The 24,429-nt window shown below is 39.5% G+C and overlaps 2 protein-coding genes across 3 annotated transcripts; both read right to left on the bottom strand.

The window, feature by feature from the left end:
* Positions 1 to 17,063, bottom strand: LOC147456202 (uncharacterized). The gene is made up of 3 exons (XM_086514743.1): positions 15,498 to 17,063; positions 15,370 to 15,415; positions 1 to 281 (listed from the first exon to the last, which is right to left on the bottom strand). Exons 1-3 carry the CDS (start codon positions 15,830 to 15,832, stop codon positions 192 to 194), a joined length of 471 nt encoding a protein of 156 aa, XP_086370869.1. The 5' UTR covers positions 15,833 to 17,063; the 3' UTR covers positions 1 to 191.
* LOC147456201 (dihydroflavonol 4-reductase-like) lies at positions 1 to 23,634 on the bottom strand. Of its 2 annotated transcripts, XM_086514742.1 has the most exons (7): positions 23,393 to 23,634; positions 22,747 to 22,922; positions 22,288 to 22,488; positions 21,051 to 21,210; positions 20,724 to 20,916; positions 20,117 to 20,292; positions 1 to 261 (listed from the first exon to the last, which is right to left on the bottom strand). In XM_086514742.1, the coding sequence occupies exons 1-6, from the start codon at positions 23,514 to 23,516 to the stop codon at positions 20,121 to 20,123; spliced, it is 1,026 nt and encodes a 341-aa protein (XP_086370868.1). In that variant the 5' UTR covers positions 23,517 to 23,634; the 3' UTR covers positions 1 to 261; positions 20,117 to 20,120. The 2 variants fall into 2 exon arrangements, with proteins under 2 accessions (XP_086370868.1, XP_086370867.1); XM_086514741.1 differs by lacking the exon at positions 1 to 261 and having other exon boundaries at positions 19,689 to 20,292; positions 23,393 to 23,633.
* Positions 23,635 to 24,429: the final 795 nt, after the last annotated feature.

Raw genomic sequence — 24,429 nt, 5'->3', positions numbered from 1 at the left:
TTGTGGGTGCAATCTCCCCTCGTCCAAGAGTAAATATTTTTCTCTTGCACATATTTTATTTATAGATTCTTCAATGCTCGAAATGAATACACATTGGTTGGCCGGCATAAATGACCATAGCTCCTAATGAGCACTTGAGTATTAAATGTACATATCCCTTATTCATAAGATACTCCGAGATTGAAAAGCAACTACCCTCCGTTTTCGCGAGGTACATAAGTGGTGGAGTCGAGTGCGAGGTACAAGATGCTAGGTACATGACTGCATAGCACAATGAGTAACTAAAAACCAAAAGAGTAACAAGGATTAGTAGGAAGCAATCTAAAAGTGAAAAAACGTGCAACATTAAATGGTATATGGGATTGCATAAATGACGGAAAGGTGCATAAGTGCGAAGTGCAACATTGGTCAGAAATGTTGTTCCAAATAGACCATCATCTGTCACCCGTCCAACTTTCCATACCAATTTATCATATCCTTTCATATCAATCCATACCAAATATGGTGGGCCAGTTCCACATATAATGTAACCATGGAGAGTCCTATCGTACTAGGTGTAAGCACTCTAGAACACATATATCGACATCCATAATTTTTCATAACATTATTGCAAAGCGAAGAGTCTTGCCTCACAAGACATAAGCACTCTAATACATGTGTCAATAACCATAAGTTTCCATAACAAGGTGTGGAGCGGAGAGTCATGCCCTCTTCAAGCGTAGGAGCTCTAACATGTGTAGAATTTTTGTCATTCTAGTTCAATTCAATCCATATGATCCTTGCCATAACAATGTACATTGTCTCAACTAGTGTGCTGGGATAAGTTTCAAATCCCTAGAATGAAAATAGTGTTGCTCATGTATGAATCTTGTTAATACAAAGTGCAGATGATGATGAGTTATTAAGGTTAATCATCACACAAGTTAGCCATCTAATATTTCGATTAATTTTCCTCAATAGTAAGTTCTTATATTTTTATTAAAGGCCATGTTTATTAGTGCATTCATAAATGAATTCCTTGAATACCCATTCTCTTAAATGTAAACACAATACATTAGAAGCGTGATTGTCCTATCAACAACTGTTTTTATATTTAGCAGCTCCAAGAGAGAATGATACTAAAGTGAAAATAGTGCAAGATATTTATGATAGTGCCACCTCACTTCAAAAATAGGTGGTTTGTTTATTTATCGTCCACCACAGTACTACATGAGCTTTGCACTCAACTACTCGGTAAAAAATACAAAGTTAGTCACAAGGTACTATCATTCACCGGGCCATCTTGATATCTAGAGTGAATAACTAAGAAAAAGAAAAATATGTTCGAGCAAAAAAATAAAGTAGTCTCTACTTATAGAAATTTCAAATTCCTAAAGTGATCGAGTGGGAAGAAAATGCTCACAAAGCCATCCTTGATTATGCCTTCTAATATGATGATCTTCTCTTGAATGGGAGGTTGCCTATCATCAACAAGATGCGTGTTTAATGACTGATTATCCTATTGTCTTGCCGTAAGAGGGGTCGAGGTTTAAAACGCTGAAACCCTGCAGTGTTGGAGATTTTGCACACAGAGATATAGAGAGAGTAGCAAGAGAGAGGGACTGTGTACCCGTGAGTAGTTTGCATATGCATGGATATGATAGTAAGCTAATATTCTTATTATAATGAGCTAATGAATACTTAGAGAAATGATCAATAATTTTAGAGATCAAAGATTAGCGAGACTAAATATTATTCTCTCCGATTTGACCTAGATAATGTAGCATGATGAGTATGATCTTAAGACCATAACAACATTGCTAGAGTCTCGCCCATTCATGCTTGTTTAACAGATACAAAGAACTTGATTCAATAATTTAGCATACACTAAAAGAAAAGTAGCCCTTGATTGTATAACCTTGTAGCGTTACAATCACCTGACTAAGTGCACACTACAAGAGCTCGCTTAAATTCTAACGTCAGATACTGGCGTCAATGGTCAACGTCATAATATGTGTAGGTAAATCTGGAGGGAGATCAAGTTTTTAAAAATTTTAATTTTTGAATTTTTGACGCTTATATCGGCGTCTGTATCGCGTTTAAATCGAGGACTCTTCTAGCACCTATACTAGTGCTCATACTGGCGTCTATATCGGCATCTATACAAGCAGACCCTGTAAAAAACAGAATCGCGAGTCTTTCTCTGCGCATTTCCTCATTTTTTTGCCTCTTCTCTTGCCCTCCTCTTCCTCTCTTACTGCAAATCTGTTGCCCAATGACTTGCCGGAGGTGAGATTCTTGCTCGTGGACTACTCCTCGTCATCAAGGTGAGATTCTTTTCAAGTTTTCTTGTAGGTTTATGTAATTTAGTGTATGTGTATGTAACATAGCGTGTATATGCATGTCTTTATAAGTTTGAAAACGTTTTCAAGACTCTTTCTTGCTCAAATAGGCCGCATGTGAGTGGAGTGGTTTAAAGTTTTATACAATTTTTTTAAAAAATTATATTGAATTAACAAAATAAAACTTCATGCATGAAGCTTTGACTGCTTCAAATTTTTATGCAATTTTATTTTAAAATTATGCTTTGGAGAACATTCTCGCTACCATCTCATCATTATCATGCGATTGAGGTTTAGGTTATAACTTTAAGTTAGGTTTAGGTTTAGGTTATAGGCTAGGTTAGGTTAAGTTTAAGTTATAAGTTAAGTTATAGGTTAGATTAGGTTAAGTTATAAGTTAGGTTAAATTAGAGCTAGCGAAAAATAGTAAGAAAAATGCGACCGAACTTTGAAAATGACTCATGTACTTCAAAAAATGCAAACAGACTTCAGCTAGGTTAAGTTATAGATTAAGTTACGTTATAGATTATCAGTTAGGTTAGGTTAGGTTATAGATTACGTTTAGGTTAGATTATAGGTTGGGTTAGAGCTAACAAAAAATAGTAGAAAAAACGCAAATGGACTTCGAAAATAATTGTGTATTTCAAAAAACGCAAACAGACTTCGGTTAGGTTTAGGTTATAGATTAGGTTACATTAAGTTATAAGTTATAGGTTAGGTTAGGTTAAGTTAAGTTTAGATTATAGATTAGGTTATGTTATATTTTAGGTTAGAGCTAACGACAAATAGTAAGAAAAACATAAATAAACTTCGAAAATGACTCGTGTACTTCAAAAAATGCAAACGGACTTCGGTTAAGTTAAGTTATAGATTAAGTTAAGTTAAGCTATAGATTAGATTAGAGCCAATGACAAATAGTAGAAAAAACGTAAATGGACTTCGAAAATGACTCGTGCACTTCAAAAAATACAAACGTACTTCGATTAGATTAAGTTATAGATTAGGTTAGGTTAATGTTATAAGTTATAAGTTAGGTTAGGTTATAGGTTAGAGCTAGCGACAAATAGTAGAAAAAATGCAAACGAATTTTGAAAATGACTCGTGTACTTCAAAAAACGCAAACAAACTTTGATTATGTTAGGTAATAGGTTACGTTTAGGTTATAGGTTAGGTTAGGTTAAGTTATAGGTTATAAGTTAAGTTAAGTTATAAGTTAGACTAGGTTAGTCATAGATTAAGTTTAGGTTATAGGTTAGGTTATTTATGGGTTGGGTTAGAGCTAGCGGCAAACAATAGAAAAAATGCAAACGGACTTTGAAAATGACTCGTGTACTTCACAAAATGTAAACGGACTTTGGTTATGTTAGGTTTAGGTTATAGGTTAGGTTAGTTTAAGTTATGTTAGGTTAAGGTTATAGGTTAAATTAGAGCTAGCAAAAAATAGTAGAAAAAATGCAATTGCACTTCGAAAATGACTCATTGTACTTCAAAAAACGCAAACGGACTTCAGTTAAGTTAGGTTATAGGTTAAGTTATAGGTTATAATTTAAGTTACGTTATAGATTAGGTTAGATTTAGGTTATAGGTTAGAATAGAACTAGCGACAAATAGTAAAAAAACGCAAACGGACTTCGAAAATGACTCGTCTATTTCAAAAAACGCAAACAGACTTCGTTTAGGTTAGGTTTAGGTTATAGGTTATAGGTTAGGTTTAGCTTATAGTTAAGTTAGAGCTAACTGTAAATGTTAGAGAAAACACAAACAGACTTCGGAAATGACTCGTGTACTTCAAAAAATGGAAACAGACTTTGATAAATGAAGTAAAATAACGCAATTAGACTTCAAAAGCGTACACAAAACTCAAAACCCCTAATATATAGTCATTGATCAATAAATACGAGATTATTACCCTATAATCCTAATCTCCGTACACCTCTAGACTGAAGTGTGCGAGGAGCAGTCATGGCTAGAAAATGGGAGGTTGTTAGAGCTAGCGGCAAATAGTTGAAAAAATGCAAACAGACTACGAAAACTTGTTACTTCAAAACACAAACGGACTTTGATGAATGAAGTAAAACAACACAATCGGACTTCAGAAGCACACAAAGACTACAAAAACCCTAACATATAGTCATTGGCCAATAAAGACGAGTGGTCCCAATCTCCGTGCACCTCTAGACCGTGGTGTGCGGGGATCGGACATGGCTAGAGAATGTGAGGTTGTCATATATTATCATGTAGTTAGTAGTGTGTAGTTATAACAAGAGTGATTTAATTATTTGTTGCATCATTGGTAGATAAAGTATGGACGATAGGATGGCGGGTCTTTGTGTGCATTACAAGCATCAGATCTTTTGAAAATGAAAAATCTGCGACTAGCACATATACAATAACGGTCTCTTTTTTATAGAGCAACTACAAGACCTGCGTTCTCAATCTCATGGTCCAGAGATAATAGATCAACCTTCGCAAGTAGATATTGCTCCAACTTCATCCCAAAGAATACGATTTTCAAATGAACAACCATCGACTAAGTCCTCCCAACCAATACCTGATGTGACATTTCAAGAAGTAGAGATGGAGCAAATGTTAGACACATTCTTTGACATGGATCCCATCATTGAAAACATAGAAGACAACAACATTCAAAGCAATCTTGAGAATTGACCTCAATCATCCCGTCCATATCGACAGCATCATAGCAACGATAAAGAGAACGAGATGATGCAATCTCTTGCACATATGTCGCTTTACAATGGTGTGAAAATCTCAGTTCTCCGTATCGCATTGGTAATGCTTAATTTGCAGTCTGCGCCTCCATCACAGAGCTTTTCAGGTAAATAAATTGTATCATAGCATGATAAAGTGCAAATTACATTTCAATAATGTGATCAAGGGGTTGACTTGTTCATTAACGACAAGTTTCTCAACGAGAAAATCTTGCCGAAAGGGAATCACATGTCCCTGTCCGTCCAGCCGCTAAAAAGCTTTTTACTAATTTCGGCTTGGATTATCACAAAATATATGTAATCCACAAAATATATGCATGTTCTAATGATTGTTTATTTTTTGCAATGAGTATGCAAATTTGGAACAGTGTCCCAATTGTGGATCAAACAGACATAGAGAGGACACACAAGAAAAATTTATCCCTGGAAAGGTTCTTTGACACTTTCCTATCATTCCAATGGAAGGTCTTTTGTCAGATGCAATCACCTCTACTTGAATCTTGAGGGCATGAGACACTATCCAAAGAGATTGAGATGGGAGAGATAATTCATGATGAGATTGCTCGACAGGGGCTGCTGGAGAAAGATGTTGTGCATGGCAATGCTTTGGTCGATACGCATGTTAAATGTGGTGCCTTAATGGAGCAAAGGATCAAAGGCTACCCAAGGCAAGGGGCCTTAGGGCCACCCAAAGAAATTAAACAGTGTGGACAATGGGAAAGTATTAGAAAGAAAGGCGGCCGACAATGAGCAGACAGCATGGAGGGAGGTGGAGAGGCTCGCGCAAGGGGCTTTGATGCTCGAATTACGACGGCCTAGATGCAAAAACTGATGCTCAGGCTTGGGCGACCCTCTTCGGTATTGACGGCTTCACTTTTTGTGCAGGTCATGACCGGCCCTTCCATGTCACAGGCGGGTTGTCACACCGCCGTGACAATCCGAGAGAAGAGTTTTTTTTTTAAGCCATATATAGAAGAGTTTTGAGAGGAAAAAGCGGGAACAAGGCGAGCGGGAGGAGGTAACCAAGGAGGACATAAGGCAAGGGCAAAAACGTGATGAGGGTAGGAATGAAAGGGGAAGTGGGTTTTATGGCATGATCAGAAGAGAGCAAGGAACAAGCAGTTCTCTCACATTCTCGAAGCTAAACAAGCGACTCTCTCTCTCTCTCTCTCTCTCTCTCTCTCTCTCTCTCTCTCTCTCTCTCTCTCTCTCGTGCATAAGCAAGGAGAGGGGGAGGAAACAAAAGCATGAGGAGGGAGTTGTTACAAGGAACGAATAACAAAGTGAGGAGGAAAACGTGAAACCACGGCAAGGAAGTGCTTTCTCTCTCTCTCAATCTGGCTCTTGGACATAGCCAAGGAAGGTGGGAGAAGAGAGAAGCAAGGAAGGAGAGAGCTCTCTCTCTCGTTTTTAGACATAAGTAAGCAGGAAGTCAATACTCTCTCTCTCTCTCTCTCTCTCTCTCTCTCTCTCTCTCTCTCTCTCTCTCTCTCTCTCTCTCTCTTCAACAGGGTAACAGCATGAAGTTCGAGGGATTGCAAAGCATGCGGAGGAAGGAATGAAGCCCAAGTCTTGCAAGGCATGATTAAAGGGAGGGAAATCAAAGCACAGAAATTGAAGCAGAAGTAGATTTGCAGAATCTAAGGGACAGTTGAAGCAAGTAAGCGACACACAAAAATTTTCTTCACCGTCATCAATCTGAAGATTAATTAATCATCTTATTAAATCCTGATGTCATTAACGGCCTGATTAATCTGTAAAGGGAGCTTAAACTCCTATTGACCATTTAATCCAAGTGTTGGTGCTGCTAACAGTCCGCCTTGGCTACCGATTATATTGTACTGAAAGCTTGAATTGATAAATTGAAGATTACGAGGATTGCCAAAGCCATACGCATCTATTATTCTCGTTCTCTCTCTTTCACACCTCTCACAGCCAGAGGCCCCGTGCCTACCCGGTTGACGTTTCGAACACATATCCCTCAACAGCACGGGCTACATTCGTACTTCCGTAACATTGTGAACAAGTTGTGTTCACACTAGATCCACTATAGAGAGAAAATGATGAAAATGATCTGTCTAAATCGCACTGGCTCTATGTTGTTCAAGTTGCTCCATGGAGCAAGCAATTATATGAAGTATTGAAAGTTGAGGTCGAAGAGCTAATTCATGAATAAAGTGCAGGGCGGACAGATGATATGAGTATGCATTTTGAGCTGGAGGTCGATGGTGAGCATATGCTTGAACCTAGAGATGAGCTTTCAAGTACTGAAGATGATGCGGAGAGCGACGAAGAAGTGGAGTTTGATGACGAAGATGTAGAGGTACACATTGAGATAGACAACTTTGGTGTACCAGAAAGATGAGAGATTAACTACTGATGAAGATGAGAGATTAACTACTGATTTTTGCTAGGAACTCTTCTGTAAAACTCTTTTTATTAGTCTATAATACTAAATAGATTCATTGAGTTGTGTTGCAGCTTCGTTTTTTGGTTATTTGTATTGATTAAGCGTTTCTTTTCTAAACTAACGTATTTTATCTGTGTTATTTGTGTATCTGAAGCCATAGTCGATGACGATGATACATACTCTCCTAGTTTTAGTTTTCCTGTCACTCCAGCCGGCATGTCACCCGAGCAGATGGGCTCCTTTTTGACACATCTCACACCATAGCAGATTAGTTACGCACGGAACCTTTGGACAACTAGTTCTCTGGACCTACTACGGTCGCTCCTACGCCTAGGATTAGTGTGCCGCCTACACCAACCGGCCCCACACCTCAGACGAGTGTGCCCCCTACACCGACGGGTGGTTCATCCTCGAGATGAGGTAGGCGTCGTTCTGGAGGCGGTGGTTGTTGTGGGTAGTGGTTCTACCTATGCGTTCACACCACCGAGAGAGCGTCCACCACTCTTCAGTAGATAGTTCACCGATTGTCACACCACGTACACCTTGGAGATCACACGAGCATGATCCTAGCAAGGTGTATCAGAGCAGGGATGGAGCTGTTGTGGCAGATAGGGTCGGAAAGGCCATGCGACAGAGGATTTGATAGCTCTGTATAATTCAATTTGTCACTCTGTGATGGAGATTTGGGATAATCAAGATGATGAAAAAAAGAGTTACATCGCCGAGGCCATTCACAAGACTACAGGCCGGCAGAGGGATATAATTCAGTCTCGAATGACTGGATTTTGGACATGCCGAAGGCCACAATGTCACATCGTCGATCAGAGGCGAGAGACAAGTACAAGGACGATAGTCCAAAGCCGGCATGGTTGGACGCAGAGGAGTGGACGGAGATTGCACGAGAGACACAAGACAATCCTGACAGATTTCAGCAGCAGAGAGATGTGACGCTCTAGCAGACTCCAAACGTGCTCTGATTGCATCTCTCTGCTGTTGAATTCTGTCAAGATTGTCTTGTATCTCTCGTGCAATCCCCACCCACTCCTCTACGTCTAGCCATGTCGGCTTTGGACTACCGTCCTTATACCTGTCTCTTGCCTTTGACCGACGGTATGACATTGTGGCCTTCGCCACGTCCAAAATCCAATCATTCAAAACTGGATCGTACCCCTCTGTCGGCCTGTACTCTCTGTGAATGGCCTAGACGATATAACTCTTTCTTTCATCATCTTGATTATGTCAAATCTCCATCACAGAGTCGCCAAACTGAACTGTACAAAGCTGTTGAATCCTCTGTCACATGACCTTTCCGACCCTATCTTCCAGAACAACCCCATCCCTGCTCTTATACACCTTGCTAGGATCATGCTCGTGATCCCCAAGGTGTATGTGGTATACCAATCGGTTAACTATCTACTAAAGAGAGTGGTGGACGCTCTCTCGGTGGTGTGGATGCATAGATAGAACCTCTACCACAACAACCACCGCCTCCAGAACGACGTCTACCTCATCTCGAGGATGAACCACCCGTCGGTGTAGGGGACACACTCGGCTGAGGTGTTGGGCCAATCGGTGTAGGAGACAAACTAATCCTAGGCGTAGGGGTGGTCGTAGTAGGTCTAGAGAAACCAGTTGTCCAAAGTTTTTGTGCGTAACTAATATGCTCTGGTGTGAACTGTGTCAAAAAGGAGCCCATCTGCTCGGATGACATGCCGGTCGGATTGACACGAAAACTTAGACTAGGAGAATATGTACACAAATAACACAGATAAAAAACGTTAGTTTACAAAATAAACGCTTAATCAATACGAATAATAAAAAAACGAAGCTACAACACAACTCAATGAATCTATCCAGCATTATAAACTAATAAAAAGAGTTTTACAAAAGAGTCCCTAGCAAAAATCAGTAGTTAATCTCTCATCTTCTATGAGATCTGATGCACCAAAGATGTCTATCTCAATCTGTACTTCTGCATCTTCGTCATCAAACTCCACTTCTTGGTCGCTCTCCGCATCAGCTTCAATATTTGAAAGCTCATCTCTAGGTTCAAGCATATGCTCATCACTAACCTCCAGCTCAAAATCGAAACGTATATCATCCGTCGGTCCTGCACTTTGTTCATGAATTAGCTCTTCAACCTCAATGTCCAATCCTTCACACACTTGCTTACTTCATGGAGCAACTTGAACAACATAGAGCCAACGCGGTTTAGACAAATCATTTTCATCATCTTCTCTCCATAGTGGATCTAGTGTGAATACAACTTGTCCACAATGTTGCAGAAGTACGAAGTCCACAATGCTACGGAAGTACGAACATAACCCGCGTATCTGTCCACCCGCCTAAAGTTCACTTGAATCAATCCACGCTTGTCTTTGTGTACAATTGCATTAGGGCCATTGGTAATAACTTTAAACCACATGACATCAAAGATAAAAATAATAAACTTTTCAAAACTAACCTTCAAGATGTCTTTAATGTAGCCAAAGTAATCAAGTTGGCTAGTCTCTGTGTTCTCATCCCTGACACTACTCCTACTTTCTTGGATGAAGCTTACCCTAACACCACTGTCGAAGATGACCCTTTGTTCGTCTATCCGTTGCCTCTAAAGTGTTTCCCATGCGATCACAAAGCTCTGTATTTGTGATACTGTAGCCACAAAATTGAGATAGACTTAAAGTTATTAAAGTAATGTCATCATATGGAGCTCAAAAAGGAAGTTGTGAAAATTTACATGTCAATCGCAGTCCCTTGACATCTCCTCTTCCTCTTCAATAATCAACACTCCATTCTTCTTTGCCTCTGAAATTGTCACATCTAACCACTGTCCATTTGAAAAGTCTAGCAATTTCTGAAGATGATCTGAAAAAGGAAGGTTTGTAGTAGCACAATTACGCTTGAATTGCAGGCGATCAATCAAGCGTTGTTGTTTTTTCCCTTCGTATCTCTCTAGCCACTTTTGCATGATTTCTGAGTTGAGAAGGCAAAATCTCATAATCTTTTCTCGCATTGTGATGTCCATCTTCCTAAGGATGCCTTGTCCCTGCGACTCGTCTCCTGACACCTTGACGTTGACCTTCGTAGTCCACATTCAAGGCATCTCTGGATCGAGTAGATGATTAATCAGTAGATAACTCTAGTACGGGAATTCATGAAAAATAGAAATTCTTTTCATTCCAAGTGGCATGAAATCTCTCCTCTCCACTATTTTTTTAATCACTCCCTTTCAGTGATGCATGCCATGTTTGCATATGTTTGGTCCACTTAACTCATGTCTTAGTGTTACACTCGGGTTGGTTGTGACTCTTATCCAACTGTACAAACAATCATGACAATGGGTAGAGACTCTCTAAATCCAAATTTATTCAATTAATAGCCAACAAGTTCAAAGGATTTTAAACAATATTCTCAAACAAAGCGTTTACCAATTAAAGAAATCACTCACAAACAAAGTATCAAAACAAGGTTATGTGACATGGTGGTTTGTCAGTCGAACTTACAAGGTGATTGGTTTTCCATGATGTTTAATACTGATGATCTTTTGTCGCATTGCAACATTAGAATCTTACTAATGGTTTCAAGGCTTTCCAACGAGGAGACGGAAGCCAAGCCGAGGACCACATTTCGGACATGCATGATTACACAAGTAACTCAAGCCTAAAATATCACAAAATTAAACATAAAAGCGTTGGCATAGCCAGGAATAACATGTATGTAAGGGTTTCAAAGGCACTTACCTGAAGACTCATCAAAGCCTGGCCAATCGTGCATGGTCCACATGAGAATGCCTTCCACATGTACATTTCGTCATCCGATTGGTTTGGATATATCAAACACATCGATTCATGTCCACAAGATTTGGAGCTCTTCTATAAGTGATGTCAGATAGACGTCCATGTTCTTTGCTTTGTACTTTCCTAGGACGATTAGTGACAAAAATAGATAGCCCTTCTTGATAGCTAGTCATGGTGGAAGATTATAATTAACCAAACAAATAGGCCACGTGCTCCATGACGAACTTCGTAATTCAAATGGATTTACTCCATCCATTGCCAGACCAAAGCGGATACATCAAGGCTCATTCTTAAATATAGGTCAACTTCTCTCTATGTGCTTCCATGCACGAGAGTCAGTAGGTACCCGCATTAAATCATCTGTCGATCTAGTATTTGAGTGCCATGTCATCAAAGCGGCTATAGACTTGCACATGAATATCCATGCTCTTTATTCTTGGAATGATAGAAAAGCGTCGAAGAACCTTTGCAGGAATATATTTTCCTTGTGTGTCCTCTATACCTGTTTGATCCACAATTGGGACACTGTACCAAATTTGCATACTCATTACGAAAAAGTAAACAATCATTAAAACATGCATGTATTTTTTGTAATAATCCAATCCCAAATTAGTAAGAAGCTTTTTAGCGGCTGGATGGATAGGGAGCATGTGATTCCCTTCCGGCAAGATTTGCTCGTTGAGCAACTTGTCGTTACATGAATAAGTCAACCCTTTGATCACATTATTGAACTCTAATTTGCACTTTATCATGCTTAGGATACAATTTATTTATCTCAAAAGCTTTGTAAGGGAGGAGTCAGACCACCCGTAGACAGACTGCAAATTAAGTATTGTCAAAACGGTACGAAGAATTGAGATTTTTGCACCATTGTAAAGCGTTGTACGTGCAAGAGTTTGCATCATCTTGCCCTCTTTATCGTTGCTATCATGCCGTCAATATGGATGGGATGACTAAGGTTGATTCACAGTATTGCCTTGAATGTTGTCGTCTTCTATGTTTTCAATTATGGGATCCATGTCAAAGAACGCGTATAACAATTGCTCCATCTCTACTTCTTGAAATGCCACATTAAGTATTGATTGAGAGGACTCAGTCCATTGATATTGTTTGAAAATCGTCTTCTTTGATATGAAGTTGGAGCAATATCTACTTACGGAGATTGATCTATTATCTCTGGACCATGAGATCGATAGCGCAGGTCTTGTAGTTGCTCTATGAAAAAGAGATCGTTATTGAGTATATGTTGATCGCAGATTTTTCATTTTTGAAAGATCTTATGTTTGCAATGCGCACAAGGACACGTCATCCTATTGTTGATACTTTATCTACCAATGATGCAACAAATAATTAAATCACTCTTATTATAACTACACGCTACTAACTACATGACAATACATGATAAATTCACATTCTCTAGCCATGCCTGATCCCCGCACACCTCGATGTAGAGGTGCACGGAGATTAGAACCACAAGGTAATAATCTCGACTTTATCGATCAATGACTTTATATTAGGTTTTTTGAAGTCTTTGTGCGCTTTTGAAGTTCGACGGTGTTATTTTACTTCGTTTATCAAAATCCATTTGTGTTTCGAAGTACACAATTCATTTTTGAAATTCGTTTGTGTTTTTTTAACTATTTACCGCTAGCTCTAACAACCTCACGTTCTCTAACCATGTTCGACCTCTGCACACTTCGGTCTAGAGGTGCACGGAGATTAAAACCATAGGATAATAATGTCGTCTTTATTGATCAATGACTATATATTAACGCTTTTGAAGTTTGTGTGCGCTTTTGAAATCCAATTGCGTTATTTTACTTCGTTTATTAAAGTTTGTTTGCGTTTTTTGAAGTACACGAGTCAATTTCGAAATTCGTTTGCATTTTTTCTACTATTTGTCGCTAGCTCTAACCTAACCTATAACCTAACCTAATCTAGCATAACCTATAACTTAGACCTAACCTATAACCTAGCTTATTCGAAGTCTGTTTGCGTTTTTGAAGTACACGAGTCATTTCCGAAGTCCGTTTGTGTTTTTTTTACTATTTGTCGCGCTTTAACCTAACTTAACATAATCTATAACTTAACATAATCTATAACTTAACCTAACATATAACATATAACCTAACCTATAACCTAGCATATAACTTAACCTAAAACCTAACTTAACCAAAGTCCGCTTGCGTTTTTTTAAGTACACGAATCTTTTTCGAAGTTCGTTTGCGTTTTTTTTTACTGTTTGCCGCTAGCTCTAACCTAACCTAACATATAATCTAAACCTAATCTAACATAACTTATAATATATAACCTAACGTAACCTAATATATAACCTTGACCTAACCTAACCGACATCCGTTTGCGTTTTTTGAAGTATACAGGTCATTTTCGAAGTCTGTTTGCGTTTATTTTACTATTTATCGCTAGCTCTAACCAAACATATAACTTATATACCTAGATGAATCCAGGATATACCCAGATTCACCCTTGAAGAAAAGTGCAAGGTATAGACTCATGGTAGTCACCCACGAGACAATATAACCATCAGCTCCATCATGCATAGTATTGACTAAATACCACGACATCCCCACTAACGTCGTCAGTGCCCAATAGTGGGTGTAGAACTAGGTACAAACATATGCTCCGAAACACAACACACACCACACGCACACACACATGAGCATACATCAACACAAAGTTCAGCGTGCTGAGTTTCTGTCATGACTCCGGAGATCAAGGGCAGACTCAGCCATAATGAAGCCTAGCACTAAGAGAAGCGTTAAATTGGAAAAATTAGCACAAAAGAAAAGGTAGTTGATAAGGCATACGTACCACAAAAGATAGAAAGAATTAGCACAATATCAACTGGTCGTAACTCGGACGAAAACATATAACTTAACTTAATATATAATCTAACATAACCTATAATTTAACATAATATATAACCTAACCTATCCTATAACCTATAACATAACCTAACCTATAACTTATAACCTAATCTATAATCTAACATATAACCTATAACCTAAATCTAACCGAAGTTCATTTGTGTTTTTGGAAGTACATGAATCATTTTCGAAGTTTGTTTGCGATTTTTTTACTATTTGCTACTAGCTCTAACCTAACCTATAACCTAAACCTAATCTATAACATAACATAACTTAACTTAACATAACCTATAACCTAACATATAACCTAAACCTAACCTAACCGAAGTCTATTTGCGTTTTAATAAGTACACGAATCATTTTCGAAGTCCGTTTGCGTTCTTTTCACTATTTGCCGCTAGCTCTAACCTAACGTATAACCTAAACCTAACCATATCCTAGCATAATCTAATCTATAACCTAATCTAGCATAATACATAACCTAACTTAACTTATAACTTATAATATGAACCTAACATAACCAAAGTCCATTTACGTTTTTTGAAGTACACGAGTCATTTTCGAAGTTCGTTTGCGTTTTTTCTATTATTTGTCGCTAACTCTAACTTAACCTATAACCGAACCCATAACCTAAACATAACATAACATAACCTATAACCTAATTTAACTTATAACCTAACATAACCTAACCTAACCGAAATCCGTTTGCGTTTTTGTAAGTACACGAGTCATTTTCAAAATCCGTTTGCGTTTTTTTTACTATTTTTCACTAGCTAACTCAACCTATGACCTAACCTAACTTATAACCTAACCTAACCTAACCCAACAAATAACCTATAACCTACCCTAACCGGAGTTCATTTGCGTTTTCTGAAATACACGAGTCATTTTCGAAGTTCGTTTGCAGTATTCTACTATTTGTCGTTAGCTCTAACTAACATAACCTATAACCTAACCTAACTTATAACTTAACCTAACATAACTTTACATATAACCTAAACGTAACCTAATATATAACATAAACCTAAATCTAACTTAAACATATAGCCTAAATCTCAATCGCATGATGATGATGATGATGGTAGTGAGAACGTTCTCGAAAGCATAATTTCAAAATAAAATTACATAAACATTGAAAGCATTGAAAGCTTCATGCATGAAGTTTTGTTTTGTCAATACAATATAATTTTAAAATAAAATTGCATAGAATTTTTGAGCACTTACATGCGGTCTATTTGAACAAGAAAGAGTCTTAAAAACGTCTTCAAACCTGTAAAAACGCACATGCGCTATGTTACACATATACATACTAAATTACACAAACCTACAAGTAAACTTGAAAAGAATCTCACCTTGATGCTGAGAAGTATCCACGAGCGAGAATCTCACCTCCGGCAAGTCGTTGAACAGCAAATCTGTAGCAAGTGAGGAGGAGGAGGGCAAGAGAAGAGGCGGAAAAAATGAGGAAAGTGCACAAAGAAAGATCCATGGTTCTATTTTTTGCAGGGTCTGTCGGTATAGGTACCGGTACAGACGTCGGTATAAGCATTGGTATAGGCGTCGATATAGTCCTCGATATAGACACGGATACAGACGCCGATATAAGCGTCAGAAATTCAAAAATTATTTTTTTAAAAAAACTTGATCTCCCTCTAACTTTACCTATACATATACCGATGCCCACCATTGACGCCAGTAATTTGATGTCAAAATTTAAGCGAGCTCTTGTAGTACATGAGAGAGTGGAGAGAAAGAGATGAGGTAGAAACTATGTGATTAGGGCCGCCATGCACAGGTAATCGGTGGGTTGTGTTGGATAATTGTGGCCGCCAACATCCTGGTTGGTGACTCTTGTCGGCTTGTGGTGGACAACTACATGCATCAACTATTTGACAACGCAACACTTAGAGTGAGGTCGTGAAAGTCCAGTTGCGGACGCTACAAACATAACTGCAATAAGGCAATTGTTGAGGCTTCATATGGCTACCAACCAGTAGTCGCTAACGTCAGGTAATTGTTGTTGTGACATGTGGTAGTGAGCGTTAATGGCCAGGCTTGCAACATACGTGACCTTCAACCACAACCCCACCTAATGCGCTATGCGATGCTCTCATGATCTCTCCCTCCCTTCTTCGTTATTGACTGCCGAGCTTCTATTACTGGTCATGCCGCTAAGATTTCAACAGAGTTTTTATTTTTTCTTAAATCTTTCAGAGCTTTCAAGTCGTAAGTTGCACGATGGGGTTCATCCGAGTGCGATAGATGGGTTATCCAGTGGGGTTTAAGTTCTAGGGCTTCGAGCTCTCTTAGAGTTGCCCAAACCTTCTTCTCCCACTCAATATTGATTCCCTCGATATTCTCGAATAACAAGTCATGAATTCAAAACTCATCAAATCAATCAAGGAAGCTTCTTTTGATATCGTTGTCTGATGTCTTTAAAAAAATACCTTCTCTATTTCTCCTTCTTTCTTTGAACTAGGTCAAAAGAGCGTTTCCAAGTCCTAAAATATCATGTCACGACTACTCTCGCTTATTAAGTCTCTTCTAAACACGTGTTATGCTTGGTTACGCTATCACATCAATCATCCAAGATCGACTACATACCTGAATCAATATACAATGTCTATGATGCTTAAACATACCAATGGTGCTCGACATTGTACACCAATTATGTAGCTACGCAATCTTTCTTTAGCGGAGAGGGGAAAAAAATGCTAGTAATTTTCTCTTAAGTACACATATAAGAAATATTTTCACCCTAGAAGAGTAAAATTAACACACAAAATTAAGAAAAAGGAACTTAGCTATATTCTTTGCATCCCATTTCTTGTTGATCTATGTGCTTCCCAAGTAGTAATTGTGATTCCAAGGTCTCCTCCAAAGCTATGATACCACCGCTACAAACGAATGCACGGAGAGCCCTGCAAAACAGCAAAAACAACATACTACAACCCATAAAACAAACAAATCTGCATACCTAGCAAATACCGTGAGCACAGAATAGAAGATGCACGCCAACAGAGAGCAATAGAGCGCGTGAGAGACAGAAGAGCACGTGCAAATGTGCCTCCTAGAGCGGAGTGTCACACCAACACGGCAAGAGAGAAAAGAGGAGAAGAGAGAAGAATAAGACGAACGTTGGGTGCAATCTCTCCCGTGCAAGAGTGAACATTTTCCTCTTGCACATATTTTATTTATAGATTCTACAATGCTCAAAATGAATACACATTTGCCGATCGGCATAAATGACCATTTGAGCACTTAGAGTATTAAATGTATGTATCCCTTATCCATAATAGAACGGAGGGGAGAGAGGGGAGGCCCACGGGGGGGAAGGAGACGACGAGGGGGAGACTATGAGGGCACGAGGGAGAAGTGAAGAGACTCATGAGCACCTAGGAGTGGAATTACAGGAGCCAGACATAAAGTGGTGGCATCCACATCCCACAGTTCTTCATGCACGAGAAACATTTGCATATATATCGCCCAAGAGCGATAATTGGTGTTCATGAGCCGATCGAGTTTACATATTGCTTATAATTTTGAAGACGCACTGCGCAACACAAGACGTATGCGTTAGTGTCTGTGTTTTATTAAATCAAAACCAAAAAATAAAAGGGTTTAGAATTCTTAGTTGGTTTATTGAATCCGCTTGCTAGTGTTGATGCCTGTTGGTGTTGCTCCGCCAACCGTCGTATCCTTTCATTTTGATCAAAGAGTATCGAGGCGAGAAGTGTGAACTTCTAATGCAAAATGTAGTATTATAACAATATAATAATTAATAATACATAAAAAGATTAGGCATGTTTCTGTATGACTATAAAAAGCATATGAGGACTATTAGGCACAACGAGAGGAACACAACCTAAGCGAATGATACCATGTAGTAATTTTGATAAAGCATTGATATATTAATGTAATCTATTTTATCGTCCAAAGGCTACAAATTATGATAGCATTATAGTGAGAGAAGAAAAGAGAAGATTATGCACGACTATGTGGGTGTGTGTGTGCACGCGCACGAGAGAGAGAGAGAGAGAGAGAGAGAGAGAGAGAGATGACGCACGACGACGTTCAATCGCATGCACCTTTGCATGTGGCTTATCTTCACACCATAAAGTTTCCCCAGTCTCAAGAAAATAAAAATGCTTTCAAAACATATCAAGTCCATAAGTGAAAGATTAATTTACAAAATGAAAGACACATAAGGATGGGAAGCCAAAAGACGAATGAGGCTAGAAAGTCAAAAGACAAATGAAGATGGAAAATCAAAAGACCTTTTGTATTCATATAAAATAGGTGTTTCTCTGCCCTTTCATTTTTACTTCAACATTTTTTTTTAAGTTCTCTCTCTCTCTCTCACTCAATGTTGTATTCATCTTCCTTGGGTAATATTGTTACAAATCTATGCTTAGTCATTGCCTGTCATTACATGTATAGATTATCACATGGTTTTTTTTGTTTTTGACTGAAATCTTTGAATTAAGAGCGGATGTTAAATTATATGTTTCAAGGTCATAAATAACCTCGGAGGTTAACCTTCATGTCCAGCCCATGGAGAACAGGCTGTCAGAAAGCAATATATATCATTCCTTGGATACCTTACGAACTATAGCCTACTGCTGATGCACAGCAATTTGCTGGAGCAGTGAGAGCAATGGATGGAAAGAGAGAGAGAGAGAGAGAGAGAGAGAGAGAGAGAGAGAGAGAGAGAACGGTGGCTCTCATCGTCATATTGCAGCCTGCCGTTCCTTTTCCCGCCTTGCTTTACACCTCAAGCAGCCAGTTCACCGTTTCTTTTGCCCACTTTACTTGTCTGAAGGGGCAGGGAAAGATCCGAAGAAGGTCCTTCGGAATTTTCCCCAGAAGGAGAACCTTTTCCCCATAATGCATGTGACCAACCAACAGAGGCCAAGAGCCAGGCTAGGAGCATGCGTTATGGAGGAAAGGGGACCTTTCCCTCTAGTCAAGTGTCCAGGGGAGCAGGGCCACAGACCCAGCTTTATAGCATATAGAAAATTCCAGCTGCTGAAGTGATGAGCTTTGGTAGTATCAAAGTAATCATTGCATGATAGAGATCCACAGCTGAGGTGGCAAGCTATGGCTGCATGACAAGGGCTGCATTGTCATCCACTGACTGGACATGGACTGAGTGTATTCTGACGGCTTAGATGGCGTTCATCTGTCTGCTGCTGGCAGAAATTCCGCCCAGGAATGGAGCAATGGAGGGCTGCGATCACCTCCCCTGCAACCCTGGACCTTGACAAAGTCATAGCTCACATTTGCTAACACTATGCCATTATCTTGTAAAAGAATAAGGAAGATGGACGATAAGTGGAAAAGAATCAACAGTTATGACATTGGTAGACTGTAGCATTACGATGCTTTAAGAGGGTCGAGCGTTTTGATACCTTCACTTGGCCCAACACATATCAACAAAGAACACTCAAATTTTTCATACACAAAACTGTTAAAACTGCATTTCACTACACCTTCAGCACTAGAAGATGACATTGGATTGATTCTAGCATCAGAAGAATAAATGCTCGAGAAAATTTGCTTTTTAAAAAAACTTGGATAACCAACATATTGGAGTTAAAATGACCATCTGTGAAGGATTCTACACTAGCTTCCTTGGGATTTTGTACCTTTTCCTACCTTATAATTGAGGAAAATTTCAAGATTTGGAGGTGGGATTGCACTCGAGCAGTACAATGAATCAAGAGGTTACTTGAGAGGATAATTCTTTGCATGCTATGATGCAATGGTTGGGGAGAAGTGTGCCAGCTAAATCAAACATGCAGATTGAGAGCAAGAGGAAAAGAAAAATCCTGCCTAGATTTTGAGTTGAAGAGTATATGCTGTAAACTAATTAACATTAGCTCAAATTTTACGACACTTTCAGAAGTATAAGGCATAAGCAAGAATACTGTATGGTTGCAAACAGTGATGCTATGATGTAGGGCATCACCTTCCTATTGAGCTTGAAGGGGTTTGGTTCCCATATTTTCTAGCAACCCTTTATCCATGCAGCACCTGATGGCATCATCAAACATGTCTTCAAGAGTATACTTGTATTGAAAGCCAAGCTTCTTTAGCCTCGAGGAGTCAAAATAATGTATGATAGGCTCTCCAAGGTAGGCAAGACTGTGATAGAGGAGCAAAACAATGTTACTTGGCAAAAAATCTCCGGCCATGTGTTTAACAGAAAAGTGAGAAGACATGAGATCAATTGAGGAAAAGCCCCAATTCACCTAAGAAAGCAGATTCATAATGGTTTTTAACGAGAAAACATACCTACTCATGGGCTCAATACTCTCAACATCCTCAAATGACACCATAGATATATGTGCTCTCATATATACGCACGAAAACACACCAGCAAAGGTGATGACCAGACAGAAATAAAATGCATGGCCTCCTAAAAACTATGGCCTCCTAAAACCTAGCCTCAAAACAGGTTTGTAAACATCAAAACAATATGCAGATTTCACGGAGTTTAAAAGTATCACTTTGTACTCATCATAAAACTAAGGTTACCAGCTATTTAGCAGAACAGAAAGCGCAGACCAACTTACTCTGTGGGGATCTGGAACTCTGGATGGCGAGAAGAGAGAATATGGACCACCTCTGAGATGGAGGCATCGACAGAAGAACAGATATAGCGACCGCTCGCTTCAGCTTTCTCATACAGAAAAAGAAAAGCACGGGCGATATCGTCTGTATGGACGTATGACATCCGCATCAAGAATGGCAATTTGAACACCTCACCTGCTTAGGGGCATTCCCAATAGAGCAAATCAGCTACATGATGGTAGGCAGATAAGAAGGAATTACACTACACAATGCGAACACAAGTGCAAGAGATGATGACACACTTCACCAACAAAAGATGTTAGTTTTACCTGTTATAAGAGCTAGACAATCCTTCACACTATTAGGAATGAAAGAATTTAGAAAGGGTCCATTGACAATTCCGGGATTGACAACCACCACGTCCAGATTGTGATTCTTAGCAAAGTCCACTGCAGCTCTCTCTGCTAGCGTCTTGGCCACAAAATATGGCTGCACCACAAACGCCGAAAGAAATACTAAGAATGGTGCAAGGGTTTCCCATTATTGACTAACTAAAGATCAAGGCAACAATATGCATCAAGGCTTCCAAAGGCAAAGACAAAACATACTTAAAACACCTCAAATCAACCACATCACAAACCTAAGGCCAAACGCAAACAATGTTAGAGAGCCAACAAACTCAATTGCATCACCAAGTACTTCTTGGCTCAAACAACACAAGGGCAACACTATGCTCAAGAGGAGTTGGAAAACTTGAATCAGTCATGGGTAGCTAATTTCGATTAAACGCTATATTCTACTTCAATGGCCACCAAATCAGACCTACTTGGGGACAAAATTATGTTCCAAATCTGCATAACATATATATCCACACCACTGTTGTCCATCTTCAGTCGAACTTCTCAATAAACATCATTTCCTCGATCCTTTCCTTCTCCTTGGTTCAGCCCACTCTTGCAGTTTTTTCATCAGCATAATCATGTTCCTTTCCTCCATATCTTTCCCTATTCTTTGTTTAGGAGGATAGAAATGTTAACACCGTGTGTTAGGTGTGAAAAAAATAATCCTATACAGTACTTCGTGTCTTCCAATCCTTCAGATGGCTGTTTACTAGCTTCTGAAACATGACACAACCATAAATGGGGAAAAGTAGATGGTAGATGTCTTACACAGTTTCAGATTCACACACTAGATATCTTACGCGGTTTCAGATTCACATGGTAGGCTATGATTCCCTGCATTTAAAGAAAACACGTGCCCCTTTAAAGAGACGGATTTGTTCAGGGAAAAGTACCAGTATTTCAGAAACTGAGCAGTCCACTTCCTTCACATGAAAATCAAATGACAATCCAATACAAAGAAATGACAAGACAAACAAGTAAAATACAAGGAAACAGTTCAATTATCCTACAAATCTGCAAGATTGTATGAGCATGCATCTTAACAAGGAGGAGATTTAACCAACTAGGAAAAAGGACTTTCTGGTCGCATCATCACAAAGTTCACAGCCATTAGCAATTTCAAGAATGAAAAGCATTATCCAGCCAGATGGATGAAAGTACTTACCCAGCCAGGCGGTTTTTTGTCCATGCAGAAATCCACATCTGTCCAACAAGACTCGTCGAAAACTTGTTCTGCAACATCCTTCCCTGAAAACCGAATAGCCGCAGCCGAAGACACGTGTACCACTCGCTTAACTGAAGAAGATTTAATGCAAGCATTCAGGACATTCAAGGTTCCTTGAACAGCTGGATCAATCACATCTTTCTGTTTAAAAAAAAGACCAAGGTACAAGTAAACAACAATTCATGATATGTATCCTCATACAGGAAGGAGAACATAGAGATACTATTACAAAACCTTTGAAGAAAACTATCTCAAGAAACGAAATCAAGAGACGTGCATGATCATGTAAAAAGAAAGATGTTGCGGGTTTGAAAGAAACATTAACATAGTTCACACGTTTTGCTTGTGTAAATGTCTCAATTTTTCTCACTTGACTCATAAGTGTAGGTTGAAGCATACCTGTGGATCCTCCACAATAAAGTTGGTTGGACAGGCCAAATGGAAAACACCCTCACATCCTTTGACAATGTTATCATAGTCTCCTACAACCCGGAGGTCGGCTTTCACAATTTCGAGCCGCTCGGTTGTCAGAAATGGAGGAAGGCCAAGAAGCGGGTGTAAATCTTGCTTGTCCTCTGCACTCATGTAAACAGCATCACAAACTGAATACTATCAATGCCACAGGAGCAATACTAAACTTGGACTGCAAAAAAACACAGCCGCAAAAAACCATACAGAGAGCAAAGATGTCCTGCATTGACATACCAATGCAGGCTGATTTGTAGTGGATCTACATGAGAGACCAGTTTCGACTTATGACGATGCAGATGCAGCTAGCATAATCAAACTAGAGGAGCACTAAGTACATCTTGCTTGATTACTAGTTTGCAAGATGTCACTCGATACTTCGTGCAGCATATGCCTGGTTTATGTAAGAATCCCCGATGCCGGAACTCAAAAAATACAGGCAAATTTTGTTCAAAAAGACTGAACTAGCACGTGCGGGCCGCTAGAACAAAAGCTCACAGATAGTCGAAAATTTGAGAGCACAACGTGGATAGCAGACGTACAAGGAAGAACGGAGAGGAGGAGGGACAGAGCATACCAGGGTCGATCACAGAAGCACGGACCACATATCCCTGCTCCAGGAGACGCAAAACGAGCCAAGAGCCCAGATGGCCTGTGCAACCAGTAACCAAAACCCTTCTGCAATGAGTCGCCATGTCCATGGTTCAAACACTTGGCGTCCTGTGCTCTGCGACGATTCTCCTCTTGCTTGCTCATCGTCACTACTTCTTACTCTTCTGCAGACAATAGTGGGGTCGCTAGTCATGCACGCATGGAACGTGCTCGCTGCTCGTTTCACGATGGCCTGCATTTAATGGGCACTCAACACTAAAGGGCATGCGCAATTTAATAAAGCCCAAGCGGTGGGATCTACAGCTAAAGGGGATCGGGAGACGTGCAGCTGTAAGATGGACAGAGTAAGCTAAAACACGAAAAAGTAAACTTGGACAAGAAGGGAGCCTGCCTAAATTTATTTATCATTTTATGGTTTGTCCACATGTCAACGTTGGTGCAGCCAGATTTGGTCGGCCCAGGGAGAGTTCAAAAGCCGGTACATGGAGGTTCACAAGCAAGTAGCAAAGTGCTTGAGCAGGAAATTGATGATGTGTACACCTGATGCTATTCGGATATGTATACCAAATGAGGTACTTAACAGGCCAAGGGTGTCTTCAAGCTTTATTAAATGGAACTTAAGGATGATATAGTTTGATGGGTTTCCCCATTAGATCGTGCCATCATGTGTGAAGAATGGTTGCTCAAGTTCGACGAGCTCAAATCTTTTTATGTGCTTGAAGTCAAGTTTACTACATCTCGACGATCGAGAGCTATTGCCGAGGAGCCTACTATGTGACCATCTCAGGGACTAAGTATCAAAGAGATCGATGCTCGAGTTTGAAGGAGGCATTCGAAGGTGTGACATGAGTTGGCGTGTGAAATGGGGCCATGACACCCAAAGTTTTTTAAAGCTATTAATTAAAAAAAAACAACGAGCTGCAGTTCAAGGAGGTGGCGGGTTGTAGTTCATGGGGAAAGAAGCACCACTTGGTGGCCTGCATGCACAAAGAAGAGGAGGTG

Source organism: Adiantum capillus-veneris, chromosome 6 (assembly GCF_014529385.1).
Source record: "Adiantum capillus-veneris isolate H3 chromosome 6, ASM1452938v2, whole genome shotgun sequence".
Lineage (NCBI taxonomy): Eukaryota > Viridiplantae > Streptophyta > Polypodiopsida > Polypodiales > Pteridaceae > Adiantum > Adiantum capillus-veneris.
This window is presented reverse-complemented; position numbering and strand designations above follow the sequence as displayed.

Bases quoted from the DNA above. Each gene is read 5' to 3' on its own strand.
- LOC147456202 (XM_086514743.1), bottom strand. From the start codon at position 15,832: ATGGTGGGCATCGGTATATGTATAGGTAAAGTTAGAGGGAGATCAAGT. The intron at 15,416-15,497 runs GTGAGATTCTTT...GCGTTTTTACAG, and splicing joins GGATACTTCTCAGCATCAAG to GTTTGAAGACGTTTTTAAGA. The intron at 282-15,369 runs GTAAGTGCTCAA...TTTGGTTTTTAG, and splicing joins CTTGTTCAAATAGACCGCAT to TTACTCATTGTGCTATGCAG.
- LOC147456201 (XM_086514742.1), bottom strand. From the start codon at position 23,516: ATGGACATGGCGACTCATTGCAGAAGGGTTTTGGTTACTGGTTGCACA. The intron at 21,211-22,287 runs GTAAGTACTTTC...TTTGTGGTGCAG, and splicing joins ACAAAAAACCGCCTGGCTGG to CCATATTTTGTGGCCAAGAC. The intron at 20,293-20,723 runs GTAAGTTGGTCT...CCTCTATCACAG, and splicing joins GAGTTCCAGATCCCCACAGA to TCTTGCCTACCTTGGAGAGC.